The 16,431-nt window shown below is 35.2% G+C and overlaps 1 protein-coding gene and 2 long non-coding RNA genes across 4 annotated transcripts; all 3 read left to right on the top strand.

The window, feature by feature from the left end:
- The first annotated feature begins 10,354 nt into the window (after positions 1–10,354).
- Positions 10,355–12,028, top strand: LOC113328774. The gene is made up of 7 exons (XR_003349550.1): positions 10,355–10,379; positions 10,535–10,600; positions 10,708–10,772; positions 10,874–10,909; positions 11,386–11,570; positions 11,660–11,756; positions 11,947–12,028. It is a non-coding gene; the product is annotated as an uncharacterized LOC113328774 (long non-coding RNA).
- A 7-nt stretch (positions 12,029–12,035) lies between these two features.
- On the top strand, positions 12,036–13,917 carry LOC113328773. Of its 2 annotated transcripts, none has more exons than XR_003349549.1 (3): positions 12,036–12,110; positions 12,343–12,469; positions 13,813–13,917. It is a non-coding gene; the product is annotated as an uncharacterized LOC113328773 (long non-coding RNA). The 2 variants fall into 2 exon arrangements; XR_003349548.1 differs by having other exon boundaries at positions 12,041–12,244.
- Positions 13,918–15,644: 1,727 nt separating this feature from the next.
- On the top strand, positions 15,645–16,431 carry LOC113328822 (luminal-binding protein 4-like). The gene is made up of 2 exons (XM_026575828.1): positions 15,645–15,978; positions 16,087–16,431. The coding sequence occupies exons 1-2, from the start codon at positions 15,938–15,940 to the stop codon at positions 16,295–16,297; spliced, it is 252 nt and encodes an 83-aa protein (XP_026431613.1). The 5' UTR covers positions 15,645–15,937; the 3' UTR covers positions 16,298–16,431.

Here is a 16,431-nt window from a genome sequence, read left to right as displayed (position 1 = left end):
AGTTCGGTTGAGAAAAAATTAATTCTTGATAACCGAACTTTTCTCTGAAAAAAAACCCTCCATTAAATCTCTCTGCAACTTCCATTTTCAACTCATTTTAATGATTACTTCTCATTCATTCAACCAAAAACGAATGACAAGTAATGGGTTTGTGAGAATATCTTTGTTAATGTTTTAAATTAAGCTATATATATATATATAGTGGTGGTGGTTGGTGGTGGTGGTAATCGGAGGTGGTGGTGGTAATCGGTGGTTGGTGGTGGTGATAATCGGAGGAGGTGGTGGTGATAATCGGTGGTGGTGGGCGGTGGTGGTGGTAGTAATCAGTGGTTGTGGTGGTGATAATCGGAGGTGGTGGTGGTGGTAATCGGCAATGGTGGGAGGCGGTGGTGGGAGGAGGTGGTGGTTATATATATATATAGGTGGTTATTGGGTTGGTTTTAAATTAAATTAGATTAAGGGTAGGTTAGTCATTTCAATGCTTTAGGACATCCCTTATAATTATAGGGAAGGTGGCCTAATAAAATCATGATCCCTTCAAAAAAAAAACCATGTTCCCAAAAAATGGTTCATAAAGAAGAGGAATTATCTAGTTCAGTACCGTGTGGGTTGGGCCTAGGTGGTCATGCATCGAGTTCTATTTCTTGTTTCCTGGACAATTCATCTCTGAGAAGTCTTAAAAAGAAACTGAAATCCAAATTGTCTAAAGAAGTATCTCATAACCTTACAGACACTTTATCTGGAGACATTTCAAGCAAGAAGGTTGCAAATGGAGAGTTGGTAAGAGGGACCACTACCTCATTGGATAATTGCAACGAAAATGAAGCTAACTCAATGCACAAGGAGAATTCTATTGGTAGTGAAGATGTGGCATCACAAACAAGCAATAGTAAGATGCGGCACGATGACGGTGATGCTTTGGAGATTGCAAAAGGTTTACATGAAAAATTCAAGGTACTATTCGGAAAACTTAAAGAATCCGGTAATAATTCCGGGATCGAGTTCTCGAGTAAAGAACTCATTTTTGTGTCCAATTCAATTTTTCCCCATGTGAATGCCTTTATAGATGAAATGGGTCCGGGAACTAGTGTTACAAACTAAGGTTTTGTTGACTTGGTTGTTGTGTTCATTGGGTTGTCATATTTTTAAATGTTTAAGATAGTTTCTTGGAATGTTAATGGTCTTGGAAACCCGGATAAATGCTCCAAGTTAAAAAAACTTGTAAAACGGTGGAAGCCTACTATTCTTATGATTCAAGAAACAAAACTTAGTGCTTGCACCGATGATATTGTGCATCGATGTTGGGGTGCAACTCCGTGTAGTTGGATTGCATTAAACTCGTATGGAAGATCGGGTGGAATTTTGTTGATTTGGAATTCGGATTTGATTGAAGTTGATGAATTTCTTGAAGGTGTTTTTACTATAAGTATATCTTGTCGTAGTATAGAGGACAACTTCCGTCGGGTTTTAATTGGTGTCTATGGTCAGTGCAATGTGAATGAGAAAAAAAGTTTTCGTATGGAGCTAGCTACATTACATGGTTATTGGCATGGGATGCCTTTGTGTTTCGGTGGAGATTTTAATGAGATAAGATACATGGAGGAGAGAAGAGGTTGTCGTAGAGTGTCAAATTCAATGAAACTCTTTGATGATTTATGTAATGACCTTGATCTTGTGGATTTGCCTCTTTCCGGTGCCAAGTATACTTGGAGTAGACCTCCTAACAAGAAGAGCAAGATTGACCGTTTTCTTTTCTCGCCGGATTGGGAAGATCATTTTCCAAATATCATCTTCAAGCGCCTTGCAAGACCTTTTTCGGATCATTTTCCTATTGTGTTATGCTTATTAGATTCTGATTGGGGTGCTTGCCCTTTTCGATTTCAATTAGCTTGGCTTGAAGGTACTAACATAATCCCTTTAATGAAAGAATGGTGGGAGTATTTTTCCTTTGTAGGTACGGCGGGAGAATGTTTTGCAAAAAAGCTAAATGCTTTGAAGGAGAAATTAAAAGTGTGGAATAGAGAAGTCTTTGGGAGCATTAATAGGTCTATTGACACGGTCTAACCAAGTTGAAAGAATTGGATGATTTAGATGATGATAGGGGTCTCCCCGAAGTTGAAGAAGACATGCTTGTGACGGATAAAGTGGATTTTGAGGTGGCTCATCGTCGTCAAAGCATAATGTTGAGACAAAAATCAAGAATTAAATACTTTAGAGATGGTGACCATAACACAAAACATTTTCATCGAGTAGTGAAAGGTCATAGAGCGTTTAACAACATCAATAACCTTCGTATCAATGGACGTTGGACCGGAAACAAGGAAGAAATCAAGTTGGGTATTTCAAATCATTTTGAGTTAGATTTTAAAGAAATTTCATACAATCGTCCAAGAATCAAGAGTATGTGTCTAAAGCGTATTGATGAGAATGCAAGTATTTGGTTGGAGAGACCTTTTAGTGAAGAGGAAGTCAAGATTGCAATTAAAGATTTGGGAATTGATCGTGCTCCGGGTCCGGATGGATTTCCTATGAAGTTCTTTATTGTTTGTTGGGAATTCATAAAAGAAGATTTGATGAAGGTTTTCAAAGAATTTCATGACAACAACGTTCTTCATTTGTCATTGAAAAATAATTTTATTGCGCTTATCCCTAAAAAGGTGGGCGTTGAAGAAGTAAAAGATTTTCGGCCTATTATTAGCCTTATTGGGAGCGTGTACAAAATCATCTCAAAGGGCGGAGAGTTTAAAGGTATACCTTCGTACTCTAATCTCAACATCTTAATCTAGTTTTATTAAAGGAAGGCAAATCCTTGATGGAGTTTTGATTGCAAATGAGTGTGTGGATTCTAGACTTCGTCAAAATTTACCGGGGTTGGTTTGCAATATTGATTTTGAAAAGGCGTTTGATAATGTGAATTGGAAATTTTAAATGAAGTCTTATTCAAAATGGGGTTTGGTGGTGTTTGTAGGGCTTGGATTAGAAATTGTTTAACATTCTCAAAATTCTCGGTTCTTGTTAATGGGTCATCTTGCGGTTATTTTGGTAGCGAAAAGGGATTACGTCAAGGAGATCCACTTTCTCCTTTTCTCTTTACTATCATTGGTGAAGTCTTAAGTTGTATGTTGAGAAAAGCACAAGAACTTGATCAAATCTCGGGTTTTTCGGTCAAGGAGGGGGGGGGGGGGAATTAATCACTTGCAATTTGCCGATGATACAATCATTTTTCTTGATGCTAAGAGAGAACAAGTTGATGCCCTTCGTTACCTTCTTCCTTGTTTCGAGTTAACTTCGGGTTTGAAGATAAATTTCTCTAAAAGTAGCTTATTTGGTGTCGCGGCCGAAGAGGAAGTTGAAACTTATGCTAACATGTTAGGTTGCAAGTATGCGAGTTTTCCTAGTATATATCTCGGCTAATTTGTGCGAAAAGAGTCACTTCTTGGAACGGAAAAACAATATCAAGAGGAGGTAAGTTAGCTCTCATCAAAAGCATTTTATCTAGTCTCCCCATTTATTATCTCTCTATTTTTCTTGCTCCATGCTCCATAACTAAGAAAATTGATAAAGTTGTGAGAAATTTCTTATGAGATGATGAAAGTAGGAAAAGAATTCACAATATTGGTTGGAAATTGGCTTCAAAACCAAAAGAAAAAGGTGGTGTTGGTATAAGAAGAACTAAGCAAATGAGCTCGGCTTTGCTAAAAAAATGGTGGTGGTGTTTTGGCGTAGAGAAAGATGCATTGTGGAGGAAGCTCATGGTTGAAAAATTTGGAGAAACATTTACCGGTTGGGAAACTCTCCAACCCAAAGGACCAAAAGGTGGTAGCTTGTGGTTTAATATCTACAAAGAACTTGAAGATTTCAACAAAAGTATTAGATTCAAGATCGGAGCGGGCAAGGAAACTAGATTTTGGGAAGATTCTTGGCTTGAAGAAGGAAGATTATGTGATATGTTCCCTTTGGCTTATGAAGCTTCAAGGACCAAGGAGTTTGTGGTGGCTAGTATGTATGAAGTTGGGGAAGGTTGTATAAGGTGGGGGTGTATGTCCAGGCAAAGATACTCTCATACCATTTCAAGTGAAGTAACATCCATATCAAATCTTCTTTCTTCCATCTCTATTCAAGAAGGTGTTTTGGATAGCCGAGTTTGGGTCGGAAATAATCATGGTCAATACACGGTTAAGGATGGAATTAAGAGCGAAAAAGATCAAGGTGAGCCAAATTTTCCAACCGATGTTGTTTGGATCCAGGAGTATCCTTGCAAAATCAATTTTTTTCTTTTCCTTCTTTCTCATGATAGGATAATGACGGCGGATAAGCTTTTAAGAAGGGGTATGGATGTTTCTATCTTATGTTGTTTTTGTGACGAAAACGATGAGACTAGTTCGCATTTATTCTATGAATGTTAGAAAACTCGATGAATTTGGGATTACTTTGTTGAAGGATGCCGTTTTTCTTGGACTTATAATTCAAATGTCACCATAAACGTGAAATCTTAGAAGTTTAATTGGGGTGACGAAAGACTTAATCGAATTCGGAATAACATTCCGGTTGCAATTTGGTGGTGCATATGGAGAGAGCGAAATGCAAGAGTCTTTGAAAACAAAAAGAAAAATTTGGTAAGCCTCATTAGAAACGTTAAACTACAAGCCTTCTTTTGGGCGGAATCGGACACAACGATGCTAGGTCTAACGGCGAATATGGTGATTGCTTTATGAGACTCTTTATTTCAGCCTTTGTGAACTTCATCTTTGTTGTTTTGGGTTTGGCAAATTGCACTTCGCTTTTTTATTTCTTCTTGTATTCATTGGATTGAGGTACCCCTCTTAACTACCTCTCTTATCTCTTGACCGATCAAAAAAAAAAATCTTCTCCCGTAATATTCTTGAGAGGAAATATGATTGTGCTCATTGGATTTAATGTGTTGTCCCTCCATATTCCCATATGAAATCACTTACAAATCTACACGATTCCATTTGTAGATTAAAGAAAAGGAGAAATCACCACCAGAAGATATATGAGAAAGCAAACTAAGCTTTTGCTTGATCCCGGTATTGTACAGGACTCGGATTTGGCGATATTATGGTTTATGGCGGCGTTGAAAGGAGAAAACGAAGAAGTAGAGAGAAGAAGAAGAATAGGATCTAGGGTTCTTGGAGTATTGAATAGTAAGTTGGGTCAAAACTAGTCAAACAAAGTCAAGGTCATGGCCTTTGGGTCTGGTGGTCAGTCATTCAAATCTTTGGCCTAGATTTTATTGATATCTTAGAAATTACGGAAGGAAACATAAGTTGAATTTTACTCGGTTTTGGCCTATTAAGTGTGAAATCATTTACTGGGCTTTGGCCTATCTCAAGTGTCAAATCATTTGTTTGAGAAAACTGATGATTTAAAAAAAAATTTAATGTCTGATCACTCTACTCGAATCATTAGACTAGAGTTTATTAATTTCTTAAAAATAGAAGATTTGAATTTGACTCAGCGTCGATTAGGCCTAAATCATGTGTCAAATCGTTTGTTTGAAAAAACGGAAGATTTAGGGCCTGTTTGGTATAGTTTTGAAAAACAGTTTTCAAAAATAGTTTTCCACTGTTTTAAAAACATACCATTTTTTCCTTGTTTTCATTTTCTAAAAATTGTTTGGTAAACTGTTTTTGAAAACAAGGAAAACCAACTAAATCGGATCAAATGTAAAGATTCGTCTAAGAGATAGTGATATTAGCCATGACTCACTTGCAGTCATTCCCCATCTCTTACTTTGTTCTGAAAAGAAGAAAAGAATAAAGAAAAGAAAAAAAGAGAAAACACAGAAAACAATAATTTGTTGTTTTCATTTTTTTGTTTTTAAAAACAGAAAACAGATAGAAAACATTTTCTGAAAATGTCCTTACCAAACGCGTTTTCTCCTGTTTTCTGTTTTCTCTGTTTTTAAAAACAGAAAACTGTTTTTGAAAACTATACCAAACAGGACCTTAATTTGACTCAGAGTCTGATTTGGCCCAAATGAGGTGTTAAATCGTTTCTTAAATTTTCCAATAACTGATCACTCAGCTCGAATCAAAAATAATCGAGTCAAATATAATAGAGGGCGGATCCGCTCACATGGCTCATATCACGCTATCTCATATGACTTTCTCCACGGTCATATTTTTAAATGTAGACAGTCTAGATTTTTTTGATTTTCACACTTTAGTTCCTGACTATGATGGTTGCCGGTGGCCCGGTAGCTTAAAACCTCTGTTTTCTATTCAATTTCTTCTCCCACTGGATATTCTCTTTTCTAATCAACTTCCTTCAAAGTCATGAAGGTTAAAGGTATAAAATCGTGATTGAACAACAACATTGAAATTTTGTTTCTAGGGTTTATTCATTAAGAAACATTTATCTTTTGGGTTTTATTGATGATCGATTAGATTGCAATTATTTTTATCTCATGAAAACTATTACCTGAATTTTTTATATATTTTTTTGATACAAATTTTTACCTGATTGATTATTCGCAAAAGAGTTGTCTAACTTATACAATTTTATGCTGCTTTGAAAGTTTCTTCTATTGTGAAAGGACAAATAGTCCCACATCGCTATAATCCGCTTAATTAACTTAAATATAATATGGAAGGGCCGCTCCACTCATTGCCAATTGGTTTTGAGTTGGATGCTCATATTTTAACATGGTATCATAGCTAAGCCCCAGACCCAGACCTGCGTATGCCGGGTGTAGGCCGAATTACTGGCCGAAGTGTTTAATAGGTCACTTGTGCACATGGGGTGTAGAAATGACTAGTATGATTTCAACACTTGCACGATCAGTCTGTTTGGATCGTGAGGTTGGGATGTTGATTTACCAAGATCTATCTGTGTTTTCATGTTTTATTGAGTTTTCATTCATGTGGGGGATTGTTGGAAAACGATTAATAAAAATATAATTTTTTAAAGTTTTAATAAAAAATTATAATTTATTGTTTTATTTTGTGAATGAAACTTTTTAGTTCCACATCGTGGAGTTTCCAATTTTTAATAGTTTTAAGAAACTATATAAACCTTTTAGTTCCACATCGGGGAGTTTTTCTTCTTAAGTTGTATTTGTCAATTATATAAAGAAATTCACTACTTTTGTAAAATCTATGGGAAAGGGGTTGCTCTATATTTTAGAGGGACCCCTAAGGGAAAACATTTTATAGCGTTTCTTAAGAGTTCGCGATTTTCCTTAACGGTTTTTTCGGAGTTGCCAAGCTCAAGTTGAGCATCTACTACATATGCTAGTAGTAGGTGTAGTAGGGTGTTTTATCCTGGAGATATCCGTCCTGTGAGGGCTATAGCATCACTCTTGAGTGTAGCCGGGCGCTAATGTCTTAAGGGCAACGTGTTGAACACGTGACTCACTCTGTTTTTCCAAAGATTTGCCTTGTTGCTGTTGTGGAGATATGAGAAGCTCGTTCGTTTCGCCAATCGATCAATTCCATTATAAAGGAGATAAGTATCAATAACTTTTGCTTATTTGATTTTTTCTTTATTTTAATTATGCACCCAACAATCTTAAGACATTATTATGTGTAATAATAAAAAAATGGTTGGTTGGTTTGTGAATCATGGATGTTAATTGTGGAGTGAAAAACAAAAACGAAGTTTTTGGTCAGATGTAGAGTTTCGATATTATCTCTTAACCTAGAAGGAATTTAAACGAACCCTTTTGACACAACGTAGTATACATCATGTTAGTTACCCACGTAAAATTTCAGAACTTTTGGAGTTGTAAAAGTATTTGTTTGATATTTTACAAAACAGACAAATGTTCCTGAAAAATTCTGACGGGCAAACTTTTGTTGTTAACTAAAGTATTTTTTATGGGGTAATCATGAGTTTTTTGATACGGTGGTTCAAACGAAGTTTGTAAATCTAGATATTATCTTCAAAACTCATATTTTATCTTCCATTTCGGAACTAAGGTTTGTGAGATGTGGTGTATTAGGTGATCGGGAAATTACCGTGTCCGTGGTCAGAGTATAAACGAAGATTGTGACATGAAATTGAAAAGAAACATGGCTACCAGGCGCATGTGGATGAACACAAGTCTTCCAAATCTTACAAAGGCGGGAATATCAAACACAACTCTAACCTAGTCTTCATAAGAAAGGTATGTTTCGTAAAACTGAGTCCGGCGTTACTTTAATTAAGGGTGATTGTTATGTTTGTAAAATTCCGGGCCATACGGTAGTAAAGTGTAGACAACATAAAACCTTAATAAGTATAAAGTTAATGATAATTTAGTTGAAACAAATTAGAACGAGTTCATTGACATGATGTCGGAAGTTATTTTAACAACCAATGTGAGAGACCAGAAGGTGGACTCTGGAGCCACCAAGAATGTTTGTTGAAACAGAGACCTCTTCACCTCCTATCAGAGGATAGGGGATGTCGAGAAACTCTTTTTGAGTAACTCATCTGCAATAGAGGTTGCATAAAAGGAAAAGGTCGAGCAGAAGCTCATATCTTTAATACTCTCACATTGAATGAAGCTTTCATGTTCCAAGCATATGCAAGAATCTTGTATCTTGTTCTATTGTAGATGGAAAAAGATTTAAGATCTTAATTTTTTCTGGAAAACTTGTTGTAACAAGGCAGTTATTTTTTAAGCAAGAGTTATAGGACTTTGGGACTATATAAGCTTAACGGAAAAAACTGATGATGTGAACATAGTTGATTCTTGTGCTTTCTTTATGTGATTGATTGTTTTATGTGGTAAGCTTGTAACCGTAAACTTATAAGTCAATGCTTAACTGGATAGCATGGGCTGCGTACCCAAAGTTAGTTTGGACTTTGAACACAAAAGTGAAATCTGTGAAGAATCAAATTTGCTTTAAAACCTTTTAGCACAAATGTTCAGAGTAATTCTAAGCCTTTAGAATTAATTCAGTTAGGCTTAGATGACATGATTTCAACCTAAAATCACTGTGGTAAAAGATGGTTTATGACTTCCGTAGATGATTGTACGAGGTACTGTCTTGTATAATTGCTTAGGGATAAGGATGATGCCTTAGAATCCTTAAGATGTATAAACTTGAAGTTGATAACAAATTATAAGCCTTGAACATATTAATTGTATCCTTAAGGAGATCATAATTACCATGTTGATTAGTTCAGGATTACCTGCGGTCTTGTGGGAGGAGGAAGTCCTCTTAACTAGTATATCCTGAATATAGTACCCTTAAGGATCAGATGAAACTCCATATGATTTATGGAAATGTAGATGACCTTCTTATGAATATGTCAAAGTGTGGGGGTGTTTGACTAAGATTTTCATTCCTCTTCCTAGAAGAACAAGATAGAAACCAAAAATGGTGATTGTGTCTTCATACAAGGTATGCTGAGTATGCTTCTACATATAGATTTTTGGTTGTGTGTTCTGATTTTTCATACTTTTGGTGTGATTTTTCTGACTTTGTTGTGAATACTCTTACATAATCTAGGAATGCTGAGTTCTTTGAACATGTTTATTCTTAAACCTGTACCTCATTAGAGATGTGTTGTTGATCCCCTAGATTTATTTTTAAATAGTCAGAACTTATCCTAAAGGAAGATGAAGTTATGGTTGAGCCTAAGAGAAGTAAAAAAAAATAAAAATAAAATAAACTTGAGACTTCTTATGAAGCCGACTTCATAACATGCCTAGCTTAGTCTAAGCTCCGTACTTGTAAAGAATTCTTGATATCTATTGAAACCCCATTCTGGTAAGAAGCTTCATTTAGTGAAATGGACTCAATCCGTCGGAACCTGACTTGGGAGGTTTATAGTTTACCTCCAGAGAGTAAGACCATGAGATGTAAATCACTGGTGGAAAATAGGTATTATACCACCCACATCCGAGACCCTCACTGACCGTAGTTGGACCGTTGACCAAATTTAACGGTCTCTGATATGGTAAAAACACGGAAAAAATCCGAGAGCTTATGTAGCGGTCTGTGAATAACTAAATAAATTTACCATTCTGCCCTCCAATTTAGAGACCCTTAAACTCCGACGTAGATCTGGTGGTATTGTGTCAGGAACTTTGGGCCCACTCTATGTATGGCCAAGATTGAGCAATCTGAGATACAGAAGTGAGCGGGCACGTGGATGAAAAAAAAACCTTATCTGGTCACCCCACCTCATATCTTTCCATCTCTTTCACCATTGCTTCTCTCTCCATTGCTTCTCTCGTTTCAAACAACTAAAAACCCAGGCTTTATGGAACAAAGATCAATCCAAGAAGAAAAATCCCACCATGATTAAATCATATTACTAGTGAAGCTCTAACCTTTAATTTCGAGATTCCTCTCAATTGAATCAAAATGAAGAATTTTTTTCGAATCAGCGTGAGGAATTTTTTTCGTTTAGAAATTAATGTAAGTTGGAAATCTTCTTGGGTTTAAATCAGATACAATCGATTTAGAACTGTTATGTAGAAGATTTATCCGTACATTATTTCAATGTTTCGTGATGTTAGTTTGCTACAATCTAAGGATTTATCTGTATTTTTTTTTTCCAATTTGGGATTTAGGGGTTTCCTGATGAGGATGGATGTAAAAGTCATTAGATGTTCAATTTGTAGAAACTTCACGTCAAGGTAGTGCTAATGGAGATGTTCTTCCAACTTCTAATAGAAATAGGGCTTGAACGTTATTTTTGATCAATTAGATTCGGGGTTTTTAATGTGATGTGTGTGCTTTGCAGATGGAAGTTATATTAAGAACGAAACATTGAATTCGATTATACCAACTTCCGTATATGAAATTCAAGTATAATTTTTATTATTTTTCTCTTCAGACTAGATCTGTTTTTCAATTTTGAAACCCTAGATTTTTATATGTAGGTTGATATTTGTCATGTTTCTTTGCAGGTGTTGCTTTCAGAAACAATCTAATGAAAAGATGAGGTAATTTATTCAATTTTCTTAATTAATTCTTGAATCAATGGGGAGGGTTTTATGAATGGAATGGTCAAAATTATTATTTTAGGTTATAAGTTTGTGGATGAAGGTGAATTGAGGAATTCTAATTTGAGTAATGTTATTGGTTTGATCTTTTTTTCATGTAGTATTATTAATTAATGATTTTGATGTTGGGTTTTGAATTTTTTTTTTAAATTGGCAGAAGTTCTTTATATAATTTTAGAATATCTTGGCTTATGTTTTGCTATAATTTTTTCAATAATGTATCACGTTATGTGTCCTCATCAAAGTCTTCTTTTAATACTGATTTGATTGTTCTTTCCATGCAGGTAATCGATTTCTATGGTTAGTTTTTATTTCCATCGCACAACGATTGTTTTTAGCCCACTGATTAAATGTCCCCTGTTTGGTTGTTTTAATCGACTTTGAATTGTTTTCGTTTTGTTTTCTGTTGATTGCAGTTGGGTCATTCTTAGATGCCATGGCAACAAACTTAAAGTGGATTGTTTTTAGGAGCTGTTGTTGTATCAATTTCAGGATCTGTTGTATTTGATTCATATTTAGATTCTCTCTAGGAAGTCTTTCAGGTAGGAGAGAAAATTTTCTGAGTCACTCCAGCCATATGTTATCTGTCTTACAAATTAAGGTAAGTTCAAATTTTCATTGATACTAAAATTATGCTAATTGATTTTGTTTCTGGAGTGGAATATTGAAATGAGTTTGTGTATTTTACAGGACTTAGGTTTGTGTAGTACTGGATACTAGTGTTGCTAAACATTTTCTCTGTAGTTTGCTTATGAAGATGCTAGAAGTTGAACATCCAGGTGCTAAGGTAATATCGATACATTAGGAATGCGTACATTTTTTATTCTTTGGGTTTGTTTCTGTTCTTGAGAAGGATTAATTTTCAAATTTAGTTTGAGTTATATGCAAATGGATCCACTAAATGTTGATTGTAATGTCGCTTCAATTTATCATACATTTATTGAGGAAGTTCCTTATGTGAATGAGGTTAATCACAGGGTTTAAGCAGTGGCTCTTGCTATGTCACTTTCCTTGTCGAGGAGAAGGACGTCAGTATCTCAAACTTGTGGGAATGCAGGGCAATTCTGCGTAGAAGTGGTGTGGCTGAAGCTCTCACTACGAACCACAGTTCGATGAGAAGATGAGTGGAACAAAGAACAAGGTAGTTATGTAGTAGATCACGAACTACTTAAGAAGCAAAATTGTTGAGTTCTTGTAATGTTTTTGCCTTGTAGAATATGGAATGAAGTCACATGTATTGGAAAGCAATTAAATTCATGTCATATGTTTGTGTAGGTAATTTCTTTAGTCATTATACTATGTGGTTACTGTACTAGTGATGTGCTATAGGTTCATGTCGAATCATAACTATTCAATCATGTTGTTGGTTTCAGGGAGCACAATCTTAGGAAGGTGCTTCTGCGAAATTAATAACTTGAATTGTGTAAGCTCTTCTTCTCAAGCACCAAATATTGTCACTCGTGCTTGATACAAAGCCTAAAAGATATTAAAAAAAGAAAGGTAACTGTTCTCTATTGTTTTCTTTGATATATCTTAGAAATATTAACTTGAATTGTGTGTGCAGATGGTTTTTATGGAATCTTCTTGTCTTGGTTCCTTTTTCGAACTAACTTGAATGGCTTGGAACATAGCTAGTTAGTGCTTATATACATAGTTAGAGACACTTTTCTTATATGGGTTTATAAATGGTGTGATTTCTGAAACGCATTTCTACTGTGTCCTATAATTGTTTGTTGAAATGCCTCAAAGAATTACTATTAAAAGCATGATTGTATAAATGGGTTATCCTCATGTCATGGTGTCTTTAAACAAGTATAAAGGTTCCATCATGACATGGGTTAGCCTCAAGTTGAACTAGATAGTTATAGGTAATTATCCAACGACTTTAGGAAGATATTTCTCGTCGAATTTGGATGAGCGCCTAGGAAAATATACATGCTTTAGTATATGCAGTGAAAAGCAACAAAAATGATTAGTACCTACAATTGCGTGAACAAAAATGATTCAGTACATTTTTATTGGGATTTTGTCAATGCTTTCTTCACGAGACATGTTTATCTAGATCTCCTCTATAATCTGTTAAAACAGCATGATGTTTGGACTTATAAATTAGAAGTTATAGCTTGAAACGTACATGTAGTCACAGCTGAGTTTTCCTGAAGGCAGCACCTGACACAGTCTTGTCTTGTGATTTTGAAGCATTTACACTTTTAATTTGGCATGAGTTCCTTCTAGGAAGTTGTAAAGGGTTGTGAGAGCTTTCGGGAAAGGTGTAGCATGCTTGATTCAGGTCATTAATTTAGGAGTTATCGCATTGCAAAAACAGCATGTTGGTGCTGAAATTTCTGGAAAACGGATCTGTTGGGATTTTTCTCATGATACGTTCCCACATTTTTGAATAACTTAGAGCATGAATTAGCTCGGGACTTAAACCAAGAACTTTTAGATATTTATGAGAACTTTTCCGTGAAGAAAGTAATTAAGAGACTTTATATTGCATTAAGGTAGATGTTTTTAACATGTAAATGGCTCTTGATATACTGTGTGAGTAGGGAAGAAAGTCCAAATAATTCTTATTTTGCAAGCATTTTATTTAGTCTAAGAAGATTATAAATCCTTGAGTTTGGTTTACTTTGTGCACCTGACTTATCCATTCTGAATTTGGTATGTATGTGTGTATGGTTGTCGTCTATGGTGGCACAGCCAGGTGAAATGTTAATAACTTGGTGTTTTTAATCTGATTATTGATTATAAAATGTTTCATGAAATTATATTTGAGTCATGAGATTGTCATTTATAAACAAGTGCTGGACACATAATACCTTTATCTGCATTCATAATAGGAGAAGACACTCGGACATTGTGGAGTGACAAGTGACAACAGACTACATAAGCAGCAGAAATCTCAATGATAAACAGTAAGTTCTGTCCCTAAAAGACCCTCTTCATCTTTACCTAGATAGAGCCTTATTGGTGCTTACTTAGACTTGATCATCTTGTTAGTCAATGTAGCCTTATTCAACCCACCTGGTGCTCTAAATAGCACAAGTTTGGTGTATTCTATGAAGCATATTTTATTATATTAAAGTTTTGTGAGTTCATAATTCTGTTAGAATGCGAATCTTTAGTCCTTAGAGGTACCCGAGTGTTGGCATTTTTTCGATTGATAATTACTTACATGAGTTTCGTTGTGTGTTTGTCTTGCAATGGTTACTTTAGTGTTCATACTTAAATTCTGAACTCATTATGAAATGTTTTCTTGGAAAATGTATTTCGATGCAACCTTTCTTGATAATATTACGCTTAGCGTTTGATGTCATTGTGACATTCTATTTCTGTTTACATCACTGTATTTTTTAACCAAAGGAATACCAAACAGATAAGGCAGCCTTAGAACGGAAAGTAGAGATGCCTCATGCACCTTATTCTTTGTCTAAGGCAGAAAGGGAAGTCATCTGTAAAACTCTTAGCACACTTAAAGTTCCAATTGGTTACAGTGCGAATTGGAAAAGGAAAGTATGCTTGAAAGACTTCCAATTAACCTGTTGCCTGTTGATACGAGCTTGAACATTATTCCCCTTTGATATTAGTATTTGCATACCAAAAGCATTCCACAAAAGTAATTCCCTTATAGTCCTTTTCTTTTCCTGAATTCCCAGCTTTCTCCATTTATGTTTTCACTCTTGTTGCATGATTGTATACCTGCTACGGATGAGCCAACTGATGTTTACATGACCTAGATATAGGTTTAATCTCTCAAATTACCTCACATGTGCTGGCAGCATTAAAAGAATGAATATGAAGTATATTATGGTAACTTAATCTTTCTCTACTGTGTATTATGAACTAAAGGAAGTCATTGCGCTGTTGTTGATTTGTTTTGCAGGAACGATGTTCTTTGTCGTATGTGAACCAGGGATACAACACATGGATGCTCAACTTGATATCATTTATGAAGTATTGGCTAAGTTCACCGTCATCGGAGGAGCTTATCGTTTTGTTGTTTAACATGTTGTTTTTAGCTTATTGTCTATTAGTTTAGCATCTTGCTGTTATCACTAGTGGAAAATGAGTGTTTACCGACCCACATCAGAGACCCCCAAGTAACGGTAGTTAGGCCGCAGACCCGTAAAAGCGGTCTCTGATTTAATAAAAAACCGTAAAACTTCTGAGAGGATAATTAGCCGTCTCTGAATTGAAAATTATATTTATCATTTTGCCATCATAAAACTACTGATTCACCGACCCTCAGCTTTCGATGCAGATCTGATAATGGATTTTGGGCCCCACATTTTATATGGTCACGATTTGCCTATTGAAAAGAACGGCTGGATGAGAACTTCTTTGTTTTTATCAATGTACTCGTCTTTATCTTTTATCCCAGTATCTTTATTCTTTCTTACCTATTCACTAGCTCACATCGAACTCATCTCCATCTCCATCTTTTTCTTGTTTTGTTTTTTTTCCAATCTAAGTTTAAAAACATTTGCTCTCCATCGACATCCATCACCTTCTTCTTCTTCTTCTTCTTCTTCAAAGAATCGATTTCTTCATCTCGATCCAGATCCAGAAGGTGAAACAAAAATCAATACCCTCAAGCTAATAACCGATGTCATCGGTAATCTGTGTTTTCAATGATGAAATACTTCTTATGATTCATTGGGGTAATTATCTATGACTCAATCTTGTTACATCTTCAATTTCAGAAATTTAATTTTTAATATTAGGGTTAGGGTGAATTTTCAATCTCTTGATTTTCCTGGTAATAGTTTCGATTGTAGTGTTATTTTTATGAATAGGGTTGTGGTTTACTTCAACTGGTTCTTATAATGATTCCTGATGATGATGGTGTGGTAGTGGTGATGAAGCAGAAGTTGGTCGCATTGCTTATCAGTTCTGTTTGTTTTTTTTTACTTTGATTTTTTTTTTTTACTTTGATTTGGTGTTCGTTGATTTGATGGAATTGTAATGAGAACTGTCTTTGATATCAAGAGACTTATCAGAAGAAGGTAAGTCAAAAAAATACTTAGATTTGGATTAGATTAAGATTTTTTGTGTAATTGGTAGTGGAGATTTTTCTGGGTTTGTGATTTATGAGTGATTTTGGTTTTGTGTAGGTTTGATGATAAAGAGGTACATAGAGATATGAAACTCTTACCATACAAGATTGTCAACAAGGAAGGAAAGCCATATGTTGAGGTTAAACTTAAGGATGGGGAGACTAAGGTTTTCAGTCCTGAGGAAATTAGTGTTATGATTCTGACCAAGATGAAGGAAACCGCTGAAGCATTCTTAGAATGCTGTCATTACTGCTCCTGGAATGATTAAGAACCAAATCAAATTAATTCATGTTTGATTCCACAATTTATTATGTGGATTTGGAAGAATTTGAAATTTTTTATGTGGATTTTTTAAATGTAGCTGAATCGTTGTCGTGTTCTTTGTTCTACAACATACTTTAA

This window comes from Papaver somniferum, unplaced genomic scaffold (assembly GCF_003573695.1).
Source record: "Papaver somniferum cultivar HN1 unplaced genomic scaffold, ASM357369v1 unplaced-scaffold_114, whole genome shotgun sequence".
In the NCBI taxonomy this organism is placed as follows: domain Eukaryota; kingdom Viridiplantae; phylum Streptophyta; class Magnoliopsida; order Ranunculales; family Papaveraceae; genus Papaver; species Papaver somniferum.
Note: the sequence above shows the minus strand (reverse complement) of the source record. Positions and strands in the feature narration are given on the sequence as shown.

Bases quoted from the DNA above. Each gene is read 5' to 3' on its own strand.
- LOC113328822 (XM_026575828.1), top strand. From the start codon at position 15,938: ATGAGAACTGTCTTTGATATCAAGAGACTTATCAGAAGAAG. The intron at 15,979-16,086 runs GTAAGTCAAAAA...GGTTTTGTGTAG, and splicing joins AAGAGACTTATCAGAAGAAG to GTTTGATGATAAAGAGGTAC.